Consider the following 21,092-nt stretch of genomic DNA (forward strand, 5'->3'; position numbering starts at 1 on the left):
CCTTGCTCCCCTCTGGGACATCTCTGAGGCCAAGTTCAGAGGACCTTCAAGATCGCAGTAACAGAAGGGTTTTATGTGTTCTGACTACAGTCCTATGGACTCCAGCTGCCCTTGCCAAAAAAGAGTTTACTCAAAGTCTCAGCAAAAATGTCTGACTCAAGAATTGTTGCCGGTGGCTACCATGACAAGTCCTTTGGTGAGTAGGCAGGCCTTCATCTGCTGGGCTGGGGAAGGAGGGGCCACAGGGGGAGAAGTGTCATGGAAAGGGAATAACGATTTTTTTTTTGGATGGTCACAGAATTTCTCTAAATGGTCTCGATTTAAAGACAGTGTTGCAGCTGCAGGATGGTATTAATAGCAATGGCATGTCAGTTAAGTAGTTAGCCATAGATAGCTAAGTGTTGAGCATGCCTTTGACCTTCACAGTGGCCGAAAGAGGTAAATCATTTTGTGATTCGTTTTTCTCTGGTGGGGAAACTAAGGCTCAGAATTCTGGCTGACTTTTATGCACTTCATTATTTTGCCTGAGCTGGGGTTCCCATTTGGAGAAGGGGAAATGCCTAACCATGAAGCCTGGAGATTTTCCTCACCCCCTTGGATGCTTTGTAAGGAAAGTGACAGAGGGTGTCTCCTGGGACGAACAGCCTTTCCTTCTGCTCTCATATAAACCTCATGGGAGGTCAGCAGTCCAACCTGAGAGGCAGTGAATTAAAGATAGCGTCACATCCTTTGCCACTTCTCCCAACAAAAAGTGAAATCTGGGCTAGTCTGGTGGCTCAGGTGGTTGGAGCACTGTGCTCCTAATGCTGAGGTGGCCGGTTCAATTCCCACATGGGCCAGTGAGCTGCGCCCTTTACAGTTAAGATTGTGAACAACAGCTCTCCCTGGAGCTGAGCTGCCATGAGCAGCCGGAGGTTGCCATGAGCTGCCGTGGGCTGCTGAGTGCTGCTGCAGGCTACCATGTGCATGAGTGGCCGGCAGCCATCGTGAGCAGTTGGCAGCCAACCAGAGCTGCTGTGAGCCACTGTGAACAGCTGACCGATGACTGGGGACCAACTGCCTGGGGGGGGGGGGGCGAAGGGGGAGGGAGCACAAGGCTCATAATACCAGCACGGGCCAGGGAGCTGTGTCCTACACAATTAGAGTGAGAGACAACGGCTTGAACCGGAGTGGGGGGTGGGAGGGGGAGAGGCAGAAGAAAGGGGGAAGAAAAAGTGAAATCTGTTGCCCTTCCCCACGAAGAATGAGGGCTGGCTCTTTTCTTGTTTTGACCACTAGAAAGTGGCTGAAATGAAACGTAATTTACAAGCAGCCTGGGCCTTAAGAGATCCCCAGCTTCTGTTTTGTCTGCTTGGAGCACTCCCACTTGGAACCCAGCCACCATGCTGTAAGACGTCATGAAAGGAGAACCAAATTGCTTCCTACACTCATAATAACCCTAATTGAGCCCTCAGCCAGCACCCAGCACCACCTGCCAGCCAGATAAGTGGGTCATCCAGGATGTTCCAGCTCATTCAACAACACATGGAACAGAAGAACTGCCCAGCTGAGCCCCAGCAGCCCCAGAATCATGAAAGAAAATAAATGGTGGTGGTGGTCATTGTTTTAAACCAGTGAGTTTGGGGGTAGTTCTTCATTTCACAATAGATAAGTAAAAACAGTCTGTTTACCAAAAACAATACCCTCTTGGACAGGACAGATCTGGGAGGTGTTATATAGTGGTGCACCTGGCTCTGATGTGATGTGGCCAGGTAAGAACTCTCCACTAGAGGGTCTCTCGGTTGCATCTTGGGGAGGATATCTCAGGAGGATTGGGCACATAGGCGGGATATCTGTGGCCCCCACTGAGTACAGTGCACTTGTTTTCTTTCCACAACATTCCTGGAACACTTTCAGCTGAGAACACACAAATACATAGGTTTCCATGTGCCTGACGAGGCACTTGTCTGAAGCCAGGGAACAGATCTGTGCGGCTCAGAATCAGGATGGAGAGTCTTGGGATTGATGCCAATGAACTACAAAGGAGCTGGAAACCAGCAGGAGCCGTCTCTTCCCCACACACCCAATTTAAAAGAAATGTTTTTGTTGTTGAATGGAGATGTCATGGATGTCTCTCTCTATTTGGCAAGTTGCTAAACTTATTCCTCCTTAAGTGATGGTGAGGATTAAATGTGAAAATATAAGTAAAGTTCTTAGCACAGCACCTGTCGTGCAGGGACTCAGCTCCTGCTGCCGCTCTCACTGTGTGGTCACAGAGTACGGTGAGGCCAAAAAGGAACAACAATGGAGCCATGGATAGGGAGTCTTACCACTATATTCTTGATGGTGGCTGGCCGAGCCACAAAAGCAAACATCCACCCGTACCCCAACAAGGGGTCTTCCTGCACCCCCATCTCGCTGGCGGCCGGGAGAGGCACAGAAGTGGGATCAACACGATCTGCAATCCACACCCCGCTTGCTAACTGCACTTGTTAGCTGCAATCCGCAGTCCGCTTCTCTGCCAGCCAACCAGCCAACCAACCAACTAACCAACCAACCTGCCCTTGCCAGCATAGCCACGGCAGTCATATTAGTGGCTAATGGCTAACTGGTTACAGCTGACGGCCAACTAGCTACAGCTGATGGCCATCTGCTACCCGAGCCAGCACCTTTCTATGTGAGGTCGAGAGTCTGGAAACTGCTCTCTGGGACTCTGTGCTTACAGCACCTGTATGATTCAGGTGGTCAGTAAATAAATACCCTTTTCGAATTTGTAGTGGTTTTTGTTTCCATGTTAAAATGAACCATGACTCTGTACAAGACCTGCCTCTGAAAAGGCAATTCATTCCAATGTAGCTTATCAGGTGAGCCTATTCAAGGTTTTATTCAAACCCGTCATGTTGACCACCCGTAGCATCTCTGGGATTCTTGCTAAATAAAAGTGATCTTCACAAACTCACAAGAGCAGGTAGACGTCTTCGTCCGTGATGCTTTCTTCCTGACCTACGTTGAAAAGACGAGTAAGGGCTATTCTTCAAACTGTGCTGGTCTCATCAAGTGTTTTCAGCCTGACCTTTGGTGAAAGGTAACAGGTCTGCTCACTGTTGGGCTACATGAGTTTCTCCTCAAGTGCAAATGGATGGTACATCTCAGATCCATTTACACTTGATGAAGAGTCTGGCTTATTCCACTCTGGTGTTTATGGCTGCGTGCTGCAGGTACATGTTTTCCCACAGATGTGTTTAATCAAGCTCCCTCGAGTTCTCCTTACTTTGGATCGATTTTGATGGCAGATTTGCCAGACTTCCAAGTTTCCAAGAAGACTGAACAGTCTTGAAGTCACCTAGTCAATAGTCAGAGCCGGTGTGGACGTCCAGTTTGAAAAATAAACCTTCTTTGGGGGTGGTTTGAAGAGGCAATGCGAGGGCTGCCGTTCTTTTTCTTGCAAAAGACTCAACCCCAACATTAGTTTTGATTCAAAGAGTTAGAGGAGACGAGGCTGACACCAAGGAGGGACAGAATTTCTATTTCTGTGGGTTCCTTAAGGCAACGGAGGAAGCTTGGCGGCCACAGGAGTCTAGTTAATGAGCAGGTTATACAATATTCATTGTGTTGAGTTTAACTCTTCAAACAGAACGTCTAATTGCGAACAGAAAAAAAAGCAGCTAAATTCAGATGTGAAGACAACAAAGCCTGAGAAGAACTCCCTCTGTTGATAAAAGTGTCCTTTCACTGCTTCCTCCACTGACTGAGCGCTGCCAGGGCCCAGTGGAACCCAGCCCTCATCAGCTATGCTCATTAGCTCTCTTCTAGTCGAAACACTCGGCTTGGGTTTAAAGAGGCCACTGAGAGGCCTGGGACGAGGGGTTTCTCAGAAGACTGTTTTCTTGCTACCCACAGAGGGAGCAATCCAGTTGTATTCTGCTTCAGCCAAAACAAAACTGTTCTCCCCGATCTGCCTGACATGCAGTCTCACTGTCGTCGTTCATGGCAACAGCCTCCTGGGCAAGCTCACGGAAGGACATCACCCTCCACTTGTGGCAATACTGGGTGTGAAGGTAGCAAAGGCCAGCGGCCAAAACCACGCCCAACGTGGCTGAAAGGCAAAGCAGGATTCCCAGCTGGGGATTCTCGAGCTGGATCCCCAAAAGGGCACTGGCTCTCTCTTGCCCAGCCTCAGGCCTGGGGTTGGTTTTCCTGGGGTAACTCACTCCACCCTCTCCATTTCTCTTCTCTACGCTGGGCTCCTTGTGCTTTGACTGAGGCAAGAAGCTGGCAGAGGGCCTTGATGTAGTGGGTGGTCCAGGAGGGGCAAGGTGTGGAAGACAGGGGTTGGCTTGTCTCCCCCAGCCCCATTCCCAGCAAGTGCCTCACAGGACCAGAGGTGCCGAGGATGGGTCAGACGGGCAGTGTGCAGAGAAAGCCTCCTCACAGTCCTGTTAAAGGCCTCCATCTTGTCCTAGAAATGCAAAAGACAAAAACGTCAAAGCGGCTGGTCTTCCCTCAAGCTGCCACTGAACTTTACAACTAACCTGTGTTCCTTAAAGAATTCCAGGCAGCTGCTGAAAACCCAGGCTTGTGCCTAAACCGAGAAGAGCTCAGTTGTTGATGGGGATGGGGTGGCTGATGGAAACCCCACAGAGAACATGGAGGCCAGCTACAAGAATAAACTTAAGATCCTTTAAGAAGCTTCCAATATAGGTGACTGTCAACTCCAATGGCTGGACGCTTTGAGTGAATCTTTTTATGCTAGCACCCATGCAACAGGGACCATTTAATCTTGCTGTAGGTTCCAATAAATTAGAATGAGACTATTATACGATGTTTCATTTTTTGTTCCTTTTAAGACTTCAAAGAAACAGTAAATCAGTGGGTGTGCATATTTTATATTGCCCATTGATCTAACCTCTAGGACCACACATGGTCTTTTGAGACCAGTGTTATGAAGAAGGGGTTGGGGGCAGGGAGGAGAGAGGAATTATTAACCAAGGCTAAGTGGAAAAACAAATCACTAAAACCATCAATTTCTACAATTGCCGATAACTTCAGAGACAAAGGCCAGAATTGATTGGTAGAATGACACTGTGTGTATATCATATCCTTGCCTCCTTCTCTCTTGCTTTGGCTATGAATCTAATAGCTCTGATTTCCCTGCCTGGAACTTCCCACTCTGGGGTCAAAATACCAACCCCCTCCCGCCACCATGCACAACTCCGACTATTACCTGTTCATCCATATCCGAGGGCAGGCAAGTTTCTAGTGAATCAAAGCTTGCATCATCCTGAGTCTTAAAGGGAAGAATAGACATGCTGAGAAGAGGTCAGTAAATATTTGGGTCAAAAAGCAACTTCTCCTATCACTGCTGTGTATACTGATAAAAGATTTCCTTGAAAGACTCCTAAGTTTGGAACTGAGGACTGGAGAAGGAATGGGGGGAGAGGTGAGAGAAGATAGCAGCAAATAACTCACGGAATGCTTTTATTTATCCTTTTATATAAATATATATTTACATACTCTAAATTTATATATGTAAAATATAAACCATTTATTTTATGTATAGCAGCATGTCAGAGACCTCACTCTGTCCAAGAGAGTACACTTTCCCCAGGTGATTATCATACCCAACGCTTTTGACCAGTAGCCCTTCTATTATCAAGGTTTCTCATCATATACTTAAGAATAAATATGGATGAGATCTTTTTATGTCAGACTCCAAGAGGTTTATATTTCCTCAGCACCCTAGTGTTTGGCATGATCCCACCACCTTCCTCACTGGCCCACCTCACGGCCCATTACCTGTGGTAGATGCTAGGGCTGGGAGCAAAGCCCTTCAAGAAGAATCTCCTGATTCTCCAGCCCATGGACATCCAGGGAGGGCTCTAGGGTAAGGTTGCTCTCCCTGCTGGGTGGCTGGCCATTGCTGACTGCAGTTGCAACATGTGAAGATGGTTGGAACAGAGTCTCTGCACCCCCAGGAAACTCTGATACCCGAGTACTGGCAGGAACAGGATGTACGCTGTCCTCGTCTGCAGCTCCAGTGAGGGCAACAGCCAAGGTGTCTGCATGCTGCTGTGGAAGAGTGGTGGCAAGACTGGGAGCTAAACAGAAGCCCAAAGACACCACAGATAGAATGAGAGCATTTTCCTTGGGTTAATTCACACAAACAGCTACAAGAATGGGTAAATACTAGAGACTTTAATGTACTTTGAGGACAGTGTGAGCCACTCAAAAGTGTCACCATGAAGATGATCAGTCCCGCAATATGAGCTCTGACCAAGAAACAAAGCACTTGATTTTGCATGTCTTTTTAAAGAGTTAGTCCCTGGACTTCTGGTCTTGTGTATTCTTAACAGTCACCCATCAGGGAATATAGAAACCACTGTATTTTTTTTCTTACCTCTGCGGAAAACTGCTTCCAGCTTGGGGGAAAAAAAAAAAAAGTGAAATCTCACAAATCAGAAATTCTTAAACTCCTTCAATGTTTCTTGCCATATTACTAACAGTAAAAGTTTCCCTGGTGATGACAGTGACTTGAGACTCTGCTGTGTAGATCCCTGCCCTGCACTGCCCTCCACTGTCTTGTTTCCCACCCGTGACTGGCTCACATGACAGCAGCGTTAGAGCCGCACAGAGCTCAGCAAGCAAGCACAGGTTTTGACGTCAGATTGTTGTCTGGGTTCAGTTCTCTACTCTGCTATATCCTGGCTTTGGGCAAGTCTTTCCAGAGTGTCACTTTCTTCATTTGCAAAACAGACCAATAATGGTACCTGTGCATGTAGCTGTTGAGGAGGTAAAATGGGGTCATTGAAGAAGCGTGAAGCATAGTGCCGGCCCAGACGCAGCACGCACCGCACCGAGGGTTTACTGCCATGACGATTAGGATGACGACGATGGTGTCCACAAAAAGTGTTCGCAGGCATTTCTCTGGCCAGGGCTCCAACTGGGTTTGACTGAATCTTTTTTTGGAGGGTGGGGGTGACGGGGGTGGGGGGTGTCACTTTGTTCCAATGCCTTCATCACTCAAAAATGAGACTGAAGTGAAAAGTAAAGAAGTCTAATACAGAAACACAGAACGTGGCAAAATTTCTGGTACTTTTAAACTCCTGCCAAATGCATTTGGACGTCTGCAGACCCACTGTGTGCTGAGCATTGTTATAGGTGCTGGGAGTGCAGATTGGTGACTGTCGTTTCTGAACTCAAAATCTAGGAGGAGAGAGTCTTAGATGCCCAACCCTATCAAGGACAGTGTGAAGAGAGCTTCAATACCAGAGCTAAGGAAGCAATTATATTTGCCTACCAAGAAGTACAGGGAAAAGTTTCACCGAGGAGATATTTGAACTGCCCCTTGAAAGATAAACAGATCATCATGAGGAATGGTCTAGTTTGAGGAAATGTCAGCAGGTGAAACATAGAGACATAAAAGTAGATCATGACTTGTGGAGTTGGGTAGGACCCCGTGTCCCAAGGGGCTGTTGGGAAATGTTTGAAAAATATAATACACTATCTCCCCAGTGTGAAAATTCATAATTTACTTTGGACTACTAAAATCTTCTTACAGTGAAGAAATCTATTTCACTTCGTTAGATGACACCTCCCCCAACACACACACACGCACACACACACCTTTTCCCTTTGGGAAACACTAGGGTTTCTGTAGAGGACTAGGCAGGAAAACAGGCCGGGCCCAGAAGGGAGGAATGTGAGCAGCATAATAAGGAGTTTATCCTGTTGCTGCTGAGACTGGAGTCTGTTACCGCCTGGGGAACAAGGTTCCCAGCAGGGTCAACCATCAGAGAGATGGCAGGACCAACAGGAGGTATCTTCCTGAAGCCCCACTTTTATTCATATTCATATTAAAACAAGCATGCTTGGGATTAGAAAGCAACATTTACATCATTTATAAACCAAAACATGAGATTTCGAACACATGTTGGGCTTGCAGGGTCTTCTTCAGGCCACGGTCTCTGACCCTGAGATCTTTTCCTCTGCTTTTATGAATATTTTGTGGAAAGGTTGGAAGAGCAGTGCTGGGCAATGAGCAGATGACAAAGGTTTGGGGCAAAGGCAGAGTGTGGAGGGTGGCCCACAGTTAGCTCTGTGCCTGGGTCTGCCAGACCGAGCAAAGTCAGGGATTCTGGCCTTACTTATCATGTTAGCCAAGAAGAAAGGAAAGCAGAAAGGAAAGTGGGATTGAATGGATTTAAGGTCGGATCTTCTGTGCAAGTGATTGTATGCCTTTATGTGTGTGTCTATTCACAGCACTTAACTAGAAATAAATAATGGAAATAAGTTCCATATACCCAGGAATTTTCAGGTAGGTCAAGCTTCCTCTAGTGATTAGTTTTTTGGGTTTTTTGTTTTTGTTTGTTTGTTCTGGAAGTCGGTGAGCCAATGGAGTCTAAAGTCACATGGTGAATCAGGGAAAAAAATGCACTGCCATCCAAGCAGTCTCTCACTCCTGATTCTGTTCTCCAACCCAGGCTGAAAAGAGCCATCTACCTACTATGGAAAGTAACAATAAAAACTGGATGAGTTTTTATGAAAAAAGAAGAAAAGGTCATTTATTTCTCGTGCTCCCTCTGTAGCTTCAGGGTCTGAGGAAAACAGCTGAAGTACTGGGATGGTTGGTAAAGGTGGGGGTGGGCAAAAATGGGTGCTATTTTTTGGTTTTGCAGCACAGTTCTAACTCCCCACCCCAGGGCCCAACTTAATTTGTGGAGTTGAGGGACAAAGTGCATTTGTTGCAACAAACACAGCAGCTGCAGGCGTCCCCTCCTGCACAGGACTGTGTTATCACGTCCCCGAGAACTGCTGCCATCCACCAAGGCCGGTGTTTATTGCTTATGTTGCAGGAACTGGAAACCAGCAGCAGTGACGTTTAAATAAAAATAGGTATCTATGAAAAGAATGATGCCAATTCAGCTAGCGAATACAGTGGCCAGCTGTACCTGGAGAAGTTCCTTCAGTACCTTCTGGCTTCTGCTGCAGGGTCAGCATTGGTGAGCCGGACTCCATGCGGCCATCAAAATGGGCTCCGCTGTGTATCTGTTGAGACAGAATAGATGATTCAATCCTTGCCCAGTATACGAAATATGACTGGACTACTGATAAACGGTGGAAAAAGAAAGCAGAGTGATCGAGGGTTTAGTTTCCCTTAAATAATACCACAGATCATCCTAATGGAAAAGAGACAACGGACAAAAAGATAAAGAAGAACAAAAGTCTAAATGAATAGAAGAACGAGAGAGAGATGACTGCATTACCTGAGTGACTTCATTCTTTTTAAAAACAAAAACTCACTAGCTGCAAATAATGCAAACAGGATAGGATATGAATGAATCAATTACCTTCCTGAATAAATATAGTCATTAAAAATCTCATTTTGACTAAAAGGTGTCTTCTTGAACTGTTTAGACTCAAAAGGTTTCATTTTTTACTTTATTATTAGCCATTACTGGTATATTGTTAATTGAATTACGTTGGTAATTGAAAATTTTATAATTCTATTGTATAATTGTACAATTCTATTGTAATTTTAGGTTCTCCTGAAAATTAGAGATAAATCACTAATACTCTAAATATTTTGAATACATAATGCTTTTCTTCAGTAAAAATCATTGTCACAAATATTGTCCATTTATGTTCCCCAGAATTTCACCAGGGTAAGGATTATTGGCAAGTATCAGTTTTCTCGCATTAAATATTCAGAAGGCAGTTATTAAAAGGGGATTAATTTGGCTGAGGCCACCGAGAGAGTTAAGGTGTAAGTGACGGTACCGGTTCAGGCATCAACACGTCGATGTTATCATGGGAAAGGATCCGGAGGTGAGAGAACAGGTGACTTTGGGAGGCGCTTCTGATCAGTGACTTAGCTCCTTTTTCTGCCAAATGGAGATAATAGCTTCTAAAGTACTTCCTGTGTAGCACATAGCAGCTATGATAGTAAATCTGAAAATAGCAATGAGGTGCTTTGAGAAATAAAATAACTGTACAGGTTTAAGGACTTCTCACAGCACATATCCGGGCACCGGATCAGAACCAAAGGCATAGCAGAAGGTGGGTCACACCAGCAGCCAAGTGGGTACTGGTCTTCCCAAATGGGCAAAGTTGTCAGGGCACAGGGTTTTCCTCCTTGCTGTTCTGCCTGCTGTGTTAGGCCACCAGGAAGGGATGGAGAAGGGACACTGCAGGGTGGAGCCCACATCCCTCATCTCTTCCTGTTCTCAGTGCAGAGGGGAAACCTGCAGGGGAAGCATGGGGTCTGCCTGGATTGGCTCTTTCCTCCTTATACACCCTGTGAGGTGGGTGCTGTCACCGTTACAGCCACTGGGCAGACAAGCCGAGGCGCAGAGACTGCAGTGGCTTTCCCTGGGCCCAGGGAAGCATCCACTTGCCTGTCTGCCTCAGTCTCTCTCTTTCTCAGCTCTCTCCCTACCAGCAGCTCTTCTGTCATCTAATGGGAATTTCCTGGAGAGCTTGGCCAGGATTCATCGGAACCCAGGGAGGAGGGGAAAGCACACACTCCTGGACCACAGATAATGGCACAGAGGGCAGAGGGGGACAATAATTTTTAGTTACCCTCTGCATGGCCTCTGTAGCTGGGGCAGCCCTGTGACTCTCTCCTTGTTATCAGGTGGTCAGAGAGGTGGGGGACAGGGAATATGAGGAATGGGGGAGAAGCTCCCCTCTTTTCAAAGTGGGAGGCTCAGTTTTGAAGAGCCAGCACTTGACTCTCTTACAGGAATCTCATGTCTCCCACCGGCTGGGCAGGGGCCTTCCACTCAAAGGACAGGTTTCTCTTCCGGGACTTGTCAGAGTGGGTGACTGTGTCAGCCTCTTCAGAACAAGTCATCAGTTTGGAATGAGGAGGAAGGAAAACGAAAGTGCCAGCTATTTGATGATTGGACACTCTTCGAGCCTGAAGTAGAAATCCCATGAAATCACGACTGTTCCTCACTGTCACTGCAACAGGAAACACCCGTTCAAGGTGAGCACACGGGATGTACCTACGTCCACTGGTGACTTTATATGGGTATCTTCACAACTAGAAGCTTCACACTTCAGACCAGCCCCAAGAAAGTAAACAATTCATTAGGAGAAAAAAAAGAGAGAGAAGTTAAAGTGCTCTTTTACACCCAAAATAAATTCCACTTAGATCAGAGATATGTAAAAATAAAACACAAAAGAACTAGAAACAATGGTTTGGTGTTTTTTGCCTTTTTGTTCTTAATAGTGGAGTTGGGAATGCCTCTTTAAGCAAAACCCAGCAGCCACAGAGGAAAAGATGAATTCTTAAAAAATTCTGAATAGGGAAGAAACCAAAAGACAAATGATAAACTAAGAAAAGTATTTGTAGGATACAAAGCAGACAAATACACAAAGAGGTATAGTGAATCCATAAAACGATAACCAAACCCCAAATTATCAAAGGACACAACAGAAAATAAAACCAGCTCAATCATAATTTGAAAAACAATTATGAAACACTAATTTATACCTATCACATTAACAAATTTTAAAATGTGTAATTATAACCAGTATTGACAGGACTATAGAAAAACTAGGGCTCTCATTCACTAGTGCTAAAACTATAAACCAGACAACTCTTCAATGGGGTAACCTGATAATATTCATTATATTTGAAATAGTTACCTCTGATACATGGATGGCCCTAAAAACATTACAGCAAGTGAAATAAGCCAGCCCCACAATGACAAATATTGTATAATTCTACTTATGTGAGATACCTTGAACAGGCAAATTCATAGAGATAGAAAGAAGATTCAAGATGACCAGTGGATGGAGAAAGAAACGGATGGAGAGTGATTGCTTAGTGGGGTTAGAGCTTCCATTTGGGATAATGAAAAAGTTCTGGAAATGGATAGTGGTGATGGTTGTACAACACTGTGTATGTCCTTAATGCCACTGAATTGTATACTTAAAAATGGCAAAATTTATATTACGTATCTTTTACCACACACACCCTCACATACACACAATGCAGTTACCCTTTGATCTAGCTGGTTCACTTGCAGGAATTTTTCCTACTGACATACCTGTATAAATAAATGTGACAAACCTTGAAGTTCGCTACCCAACAGACTTTCACCACTTATTCTCTGCTAACAGAACCCAGATGGTGTGTTCAAGTGGCAAATGGAGACCTCTTATCTTCAGAGAAGTTAGGCTTCTTCCTACTGTCAGACTAAAACTGGTGCTGGAAGCTCCTCTTCACCAGTATGCCAATGATGGCCAATGACAGCAAGTCTGCTGAGATGTCAGGTAACTCCTGAGAATAAATCTTTTCCCCAGATGCTTTATTCCTGTGTTGATACCAGTGCAAGACTGGGCAATGACAAAGAGATGAAACCCAACTTGCTGATGATGGCAGAGCAGGAAAATAGAAACACCTTAGCATCTTGATGACATCACTGAATGGCTTCGCCAAACACAGAAAGGCTACTTCTAGACTTCAGTGAGAAAATTAAAGTCTTTATTAGTTAAGTTTCTATTACTCACTTTTCCAACACTTGCAACTAAAAGAATCCTGACTCATACCCAAAAGTATGAGGATGTCCATTAAAATTGTTTATAACGCCAAAACCTAGAAAAAGTAAATACCTATCAATAGGAAACTAATTAAATCAATCACATGATATCTAGAAAACCAACCGTCATGAAATCATTGAAAATAAGATGTCAACATGACTGTTAGGTGAAACATATAGATGTTGAACAGAATGCTTTAATTTGTGTTTTTGTAAGGTTATATTCATTTGAGATATCACACTTATATATGCTTATGTGCATGGAAAATTTCTGGAAAAATGTATAAGAAACAGTGGTTACCTCTGAGGAATCAAACTGAGTATCCAGAACAAGGGAAAGGAAACTTTTACTTTTTATTTTCTACGCTTTATATTGTTTTAATATTTTAAAAGCACATCATGATATCTTTAAGTTATTTAAAAATTTAGCCACTCATTTTTAATAAAATAAGTGACAAAAATCAGGGTGTAACTTTTATGGGCTTGCTAAATGCAGCTTAGTGTCTGTGATCATTTTATTTTCCATGCATTTTAACTTTTATTACTAAACAGTCATATAAATATTTAGAGTTATTATTTAATACCGGCACTGTGCTAGGCATGGGGTATATATACATGAACAGGATAACACGGTCCTTACCTTTGAGGAGCTCGCAGATTAGGGTGGGATCCCAGAAAACAAAACAGTGATTGTGACACAATAAATTAGTAACTGACTCAGTGAATCCCTGAGGTGCTCCCTCCAGCTCTTTACTACGTATGTTGTCTTAGTTCTGATCACAAACCAATTATGTTTCCTTCTGGTCACCTCTTATTAGAATTTGGTGTCATCATATTTTGGGTCATTGCTACAGATTTTTCTCCCTAATCTAGTGTTTTGATTCTTACCATTTTTATTCTCCTAGCCACAGAATACTGGATGCCGACATGTGGTTCATGCTTCAGGGGTGGCTGGTCAGATACTGGGATAGTTGGAGCCCTCAAAGAAGTGTCCTTGGAACTTGAGGAGCCTCTTGCGTTTACCCAGCAAGGTATACAGATAGTACCATTTTCTAGCCGTGTCATGATGTGACAAAGTTTGAGAAGCTCTTTTAGAATAGCCTGAATTTCAGTTTTAGATGTATCTTGCTCTGAGGGTCAGTATCTCACCCACATACTCTTTTCCCCCAGCCTTACCAATAGAACAGAATGACTGCATAAAACAATATGGAGAGAGTAAATTTCATTTTCATTTATCCCTTCTAATTCCCATCCAAAGAGTTAGCAAAAATCAAACGTTGTAGAGGAAACACGGCTGATGTGTTTGAGTTCACCTGTAGCTGCATAGACACTTTTCTGTCTACACTTAGTTACCACCTTTAGCACCTGTCGCGTTCTCTGCTTTTTCTAGCTGGCACCTTGGGAGCTTGATGGAAGGTAGGCAGGCATGACGGTAAAGTGTGTGTGTGTGTGCGTGTGTGTGTGTGTGTGTGTGTTGGAGGTGGTGGGAACCCTAGGGGCTTTTCTCAACCATTAAATATCCTGTGCCTCCATCCTCCTGGGGGATGATTCAGCAGTGTGTTTCCTGTGTGTTCTCAGCAGGTCCCCACTGGTACTAAGCCCCAGCTGCCCACAGCAGTGACCTGCCCACTCTCCCCTTCCTATTGGTGTCTCTCTCTTCCCTGACTCCCTTTTGCCTCCTCCTCATCTGTGCTTCCTGGGATCACCTCCCAAATAAACTACCTGCACTTGAGTTCTTTTCTGCTTTTGCAAGCACCTGAACGAAAAAGCAGGAAATGCTCTTTTCACTCCCCAAATAATTTTACTTTTAAATAATGAGGAAAAAAGGGTCTATGTCACACATACACATACACATACACAGAACACATGAAGTTTGGTCAGGGTAACTCTAATTATATCTTATAATAATGACAGAAAACCTTTTTTTTTATATAATAAAACTATTATAATCTCTATCAATATAGAGATTAGCTATGTGGTTTTCATGATAACCAATACTTCATGTTTATCTTTGGCTACATAATTGCTTCTTAGGATTAAGCCAAACGTTAGCCAGGACAAAGGCAACTTGGAATTTGTCTCTAGGTCTCTGAGGCTCCCTGGGGTCTCTCTCTCAAAGCTGTGTCACCTCCTGAGTACAAAGGCCTGCTGGTGTGAATGGTGATGTGGTGGGTCCTGGGGTTCCGAGGCTGGGCTTGAATGTGTTTGGGCCACATGTCCTCACAGGCTGCCGAGCTGGCACCATGGTAAAAGGTGGACTAGCTGGAAGCCAGGCAGAGGGAGGCACAAGCCCAGCCTGTTAGGGCAGCGGAGACCCTCATTCTGACTTTTCCTGTGTCATGAGAAAGAACAGCTTCAATCCAGAGGTCATTTAAGAAAATGATATGATGGCTTTTTGAATGTGACCGACCTGAAACCTACACTGCCTTTAAACCTGACATATCTTTAATGCTGCTTCCCTAGATTGCAAGCACTCAAGGTCAAGATCAAAAAGACACGCCATACTATAGGAAGTGTTTCATTTCTAAACAATTTTTTAAAAAAAGCAAAATCTTTCTTCTTTTAATTTTCCAATAAGACCAGACTGCTTCCTTTTAAAGAGAGGATTTAATAATTAAGTCAAATAAATAAGAAAATATTTGTATCCTAATGTGAGCTCCTTACAAGCTGTCTGCTATCCAAGTGCAGTGTGAGCTGTAACACATTACTGCTGAAGAGAGACAGCCAGTATTACAATATGGTCAGGTAGCACGGCATATGGTGGCTTGGATTAACATATTATCCCTCTAATTGCAAATTACAGAGTTAAATGCTACAAAACTCTGCCAACCATCAATTATTTAGAGGTGACTGTTGCATTCGCAAAGCTTTGATAGGGGCTTGTCCTTTCTCCTAACGACTGTTTTTAGTTATTTCACTGCTTTTTCACAGAGTAGGCGACCCAAGAAAGTTACACCCAAGCCGATTTATTCTAGACCTTGTTAAATATAGTGGCAAACAACTGGCTCAGGAATGGAATAAAATGATGGGGTAAAATAAGGTTTATAGAGTAAGTTTTCTCTTTTGTTTGCCACCTCGAATGCCCATCAACAGAAAGAACGAAAATTTGACTGTGTCAAAGGAGTTCACAGATGACGATGAAGTGAGAGATAGCAAATAAGAGGTTAAAAGTTCTCTCAATAAATATTTAGGACTCTCGGGCATTTTTTAAAAATAGCTGTTTGTTTGTCTAGTCCTATGCACATGTATGTTGAAAGTTCTGCGGATATTTTGATCTAAAGAGTAATGCAAAGCCACAACAGCCCTTCTCTCTAGGTAGCTGGTTTTAAAAGGTAAAAATAAAACGTAAAAATTTAATGAACCTAGCTATAAAAGCAGTAGGTTAGAGAGGTAATCCATATCAAGTGTCGTCTCCTCTTATTTACCTTCACACAGCGTCACCACCACCACCCTTTACACAGACGCAGGGCGACAGCAGGGTCAGGAGGATGGATAGATGAAATCCCTGAGACGGGTCTTAAGAGTCCTTCAGACAATTCCTTTTTCTGCTAGGTTTGCTTTCCATGAGGCAAAACCCTCTACACCACAAGGGAGCATTCCTTCCACTTTCCAGATGTACTAAGAGATAATAAAGAATGAGTTGTAAAAGCATATTTTCAGCCGAGGGGACTCAGGGCACTGCCCATTTTCAGAAGGGCATAGAAAATGCTCCTTGCGCCCTTGTTGATGGCAGAAGGGGGTCTCCTCTCCCCAAAGGCAGATCGAGCACAGATGCCTACAGAGGAAGGCGGGCAGTGCCACGTCCTACAGACCACAGCCTCAGTCATAGCACGGCTCTTCCCTCCTCAGATCTCACGGTTTCTGCTTTCCAATCAGTACCAGCTCTGCCTGAACCCGGGAAAACAGGCACTTACCTAGGAGCACACGTTCCTCCAGGCTTGATGGACCGGTTTGCCCCCTCAGAGTTACAAAGACACATCCTTTAAAAACGTTTTGTCTTCTCCCTTCAATTTCTCCCTAATGGGCAGGAAAACAGTTCTTACCCTAATCTGGGCATCCATAGGAACAGCCTCTCCGTGTCCAAACCCAGCCTTAATCGCATTGGTTTTCTCTAAGACCACATACACATGCTCACACACAGTTTCCGTATCAGCATTGTTCAAGCCCGTGTGAGGAGCCAGACAGGACAGGAACTGGTTTAGTCCACGACTGACACTGGTCTCTTCAGCAGGAGCGGGATGCCTTCATCATTGTCTCCCGGCCCAGGGGAGAATGAGTGAACCAACAAAGCTCAGCATTCTCTGCTTCTGAATCAAAAGGAGAACAATTCACACGATTTTCTTCAAACTCAACGTTAATTTACTCAAGAATGGGAAATCAATGGACATTTACGTACACTTAGCAGGCTTGTTGACTTGGCTTCATTCCTCATGCTACTGTGTACTTTGTCCCATTAAAAAGAATGGTTTAGTGCTCTTTTTCTACCCAATTACCCTCTCCTCCTTTCTCCAGGTTAAAAAACAACACAAATAGGACTCTAAAGCTCATCAACATTTGAATGCTTATTATTTGCAAAGCAATACTTAAGACAGCAGCTGGCTGAAGTAAGAAGGTATTAGTGGGATCTCTCCTTTCTAAAAGGTGACATTTTACTTGGGATCACGCAGCAAGATGTACAAGGAAAAGCTCTCAAGTCAGACGGCAGGTTAGTTGTGTGACTTCCGACAAGTGAATGAATGTTGGTGAGCCTCACTTTTCCCATCTGTAAAATGGGAGACTACTAGATCACACAAGAATGTTGAAGGGACTAGATGTACTAGCAGAATGATGCACGGCAATAAAGGAAAGGCATTATCAGAAGGGAGATGGAAGTCGGGCTACCAGAGCAGAGGCGGATAGTTTAGCTAGAAGCAGGAAAAGATGGTTGATCTCAGTGGTTAGGTGGGCTTTGGATAGACACAGAGGGGTAATGGAACATACAGAGCAGGAAGGAGGGGTTTGTACAAAGGTGAAAGGAACAATTTGCGCCTGTTTTAATTATCCAGAAATAAAATAAGGCATACTTGACATAGGGTGATGGAGATAGTGATGTTAATGAAGTAGATGGAAGTAAAGGGAAGAATCAGTAAGATTTACAGGCAAAGGAGAATTTTTTTTTAAAGACCAGTATTTAGAAAGCCTGAATGAATAATATAACCTACATCTGAAAAAGGGAAGTGATGTTTTCAATTTTAGATATGCTGAAAATTCACCCAGCATTCATTTATTCCTTCAGCTAACTTTTACTAAATGCCTACTAAGTGCAGGCCATGTGCTCGGGGCTGCGGATATAAAGATGAATGACGCATAGTGTCTGCCTCTCCAGGGCTGGGAATGGAGACTAAAGCATCCGCAAATAATCACAGAACCATGGGATAAGTGATTAGGAGTGATACAATCACATATTATAGCAGTACGGAAAGGGAGTATACAGGAACGTTAGGAATTTCCTCTTCCCTTTTCAAAATAACTCACTTCTTGTGATTGGATGCCAAAAATTAGTTTCAAAGATCAGTCTTGAAATAATTCTGGGGACTTCTACATACATGACTGTTCTTTGCATCTTTTTAGGGCCTTACTCCATGTGTACTCACACACTGCCTTGGTCCCACACACTGCCTTGCATTGCAACTGATGGGCTTTGTGTCTCTTTTATACCAACCTAGCTCTACCTTGGAGGGGAGGAATCATCTTAGAATTGCTTATCTGCCATGCAGAGGATGGGACCATGCTCACTGTAAGACACCTGTTAAATAATTTAGCATAGTCAACGAGCTAGGAAGATCAAGCGGCATGCATCTCTCTGTTCAGAACTCTATGCGTTTCATTTATTTTAATCATCCAGCCTTTCCAGGAAAGTAGGAATAATAACTCCCATTTATTGAGCTCTTACGACTTGCCAGTCACACACCTAACACTTTATTTATACGAACTCATCTAATCCTCACAACAATCCTGTAAAATATGTACGAATACCTTCCCCATTTTACAGATGAGGAAACTGAGGCATAGAAAAATGAAAATCGCTTGTCTGTAGCCACAGTTTAATAAGTGGAGCAGCTGAGTTGTAAAGCCTTGCAGAGGAGCTCTGGACTGTGCTCCCAACCTCTGTGCTGTTACCACAGCCATCGCTGCAGGAGGTTCAGGAAAACTCAAACACACAGAGGGTGGCTTGTGATGGTTTAAAGAGCAAATTAAGGTTGGGGGTGGGGGAAAGGCTTCAATTTCCTACTTCTTGGCCAGGGTTGGAAGGCCACTCTGGGTAAGTAAGAAACCTACTAGAGCTTCCCCACACTGAAGACCTCACATTTTAAACCCTGCAAACCTACCATAAACAGACAAACCCACTCTTTCAAAGCACACAAGTAAAAGCCATTGCAGCATAACTCTGGAGTCCTCAATACTGAACACGGCCAAATGTTTGTCCTTCCTTCTGTCTATGGCCGAGTTTCTCAAATTCAAGAACACTTAAAAATTCTAAGCATGTATTTTTCTTTTTCCCCTTCCTCTCTTTTTTTTAAATGAAGACCGTAGCATTATGTTTATTTGAGTCCTTAAATATCACCCTGCATTTTCTTACCCTCCACAGTACTCTTTTATCTCCCACCAGGGAAGCCAGCAATCACAAGTGGGGGTTTATTCTCTTTTAGAGAAGTGAGCCAAGCCTCTTATTTCTGCATCAAGAAGAAGCAAATTGTGTGCTTACCCCTTGCCCTCCCTTGACGATAGAAAATACCCAAATCTTTGAATGGGAAAGTTTTTCACCAAAAACATTTTTTTTCTACTTTTTAATATTTCTCAGGTACTTACAAATACCAAACTCCAAAAATGATTCACTTTTATAGACGATTTCTGCAGGACAAACTCCTCCTTCTGTTTTATGACCCTTAACTCCGGACCTAGGTTCACATTCCCCAAAGCCTCTGGAGTTCTGTCACATTCTGCTATCACGGCCCTTTCTTCTACTAAACAGACACTGAGCACTGACAGGCATAACTCACTGGCCTCGTGTTACACAGCAGCGGAAGCCAGCCTGTGGCCCCCTGAATACTACACCAGCAGTTACCACCAGGAGTCTGAGCCACTGCTCAGGAGAGCAAAATGCCCGTTGTCATTAGTGAATTATTGTGTCCTCTGCACACACCTCTAAAACCTGAGAGGGAGAGCCACATGTTCGGGACTTGGAGGCATTTCGAAGAAATGTCCTCATTTGCTTCCAACTATACAGCAGTCTAGGAAAGCTGGAAGGAGAAGTCCCAGACGTCCCCATTCCCAGGCCAGTGTTTAATTCTTCCTTCACAGAAAAATGCCGCGGCGAAGGGAGGAAAATCCATGTGGCAACAGCACCCTTAAAAGTTTGACAGAAGGTCTACCAAAGATCAAGCCAATAATACCACTTTACCTCCGTCATTTCACTGAACCTCAGGCCAGCTTATTTGCTTATCTCACAAGGTACAGAAACAGCGATATTTTTGTTAGCATCAGGATTATGCCTCCCACCAAAGCACCTATATTTCCCTCCCAGAGCCAAATTCACGCATTACTGAAGGATCTACAGTTAAGCAGAAAATATTAATTATTTAAACATAGTTTGAACGAAATTCAAGTATGGCAGTCCCTTAATGTTTTTCTTTTCTATGTCATGTGTATAGAAATAACACAGTTTGAAATGCACAAAATACAGAACAGTCCCAAGGAAGATCTACTCTATATAGACAAATTCTTTAAAATTATATACATTATATAAATACACCATTAAAAAAAAGCTTTTTACCACATGTGTTATTACTTTATTTCTATGGATTTTTGAATGGCTTAGACCCATTTAAAATAGATTGGCCCAGGCTCTGAGCTCCCTGACAGCCAAGTAAAAAAGGTAAGTATAACCAGTTGCCGACTTCGCATTATCATTATGGACCCCAGGGAGAAAAATGAGCCAAAGGAACACAAAACAACAAGGATTCTAAACCAGCTGAAGAACTTTCCCCAAAGGATGCTGATTGTCAGATCAATCATGTCACCTGGACAGAGGTTTCCTGTGGCTGATTCCATTCAGGACTGTGGGTGGAAGGTGTAGCAGACATGTGACACTGGCCTGTGGGTGACCAGCTGCTGGGAGGAGCAGGCAGACGATTGCATGACAGAATAATGATGAAAAACTATCTTGACAAGCTAGAGCAATGAGCTGAATCTAACAAGATGAAATTAAACAAGGACAAATGTTAAGTGCCTTTCTTAGGTCAGAAAAGAAAAAAGGAATGGCATAAACCTAAGATGGAGAAGATATGGTTCACCAGCAGGCATTAGGGGAAAAAAAACACTTCAGAGTTTTAAGCTGAATATATGTCACTAAACAAAAAACTGCAATTTCGTCTCTTGGAACACAGGATATAATCAATATAATCATCCCATAATACTCTGAGATTACTAGTCTACATTTGGAATTAGATTCTGGGCACCCTGCTTTATTTCTATGGGAGATGGGTATATACCAACATTAAAAACAATTTTTGAAACAGCAAAGTA

At 43.7% G+C, this 21,092-nt stretch overlaps 1 protein-coding gene across 1 annotated transcript; it reads right to left on the reverse strand.

Annotated features, from left to right (window-relative positions):
• Positions 1 to 1,069: 1,069 nt before the first annotated feature.
• Positions 1,070 to 15,922, reverse strand: REELD1 (reeler domain containing 1). The gene is given in 8 exon segments (XM_074338726.2): positions 1,070 to 3,947; positions 3,949 to 4,294; positions 4,297 to 4,438; positions 5,204 to 5,288; positions 5,789 to 6,077; positions 8,928 to 9,083; positions 10,711 to 10,941; positions 14,596 to 15,922. Coding segments are annotated over 8 exon segments (1,599 nt in total). The 5' UTR covers positions 14,849 to 15,922; the 3' UTR covers positions 1,070 to 3,850.
• Between the last annotated feature and the right edge of the window lie 5,170 nt (positions 15,923 to 21,092).

This window comes from Rhinolophus sinicus, chromosome 15 (assembly GCF_057876585.1).
Source record: "Rhinolophus sinicus isolate RSI-liver-muscle chromosome 15, RSI-T2T, whole genome shotgun sequence".
Taxonomy (NCBI): Eukaryota; Metazoa; Chordata; class Mammalia; order Chiroptera; family Rhinolophidae; genus Rhinolophus; species Rhinolophus sinicus.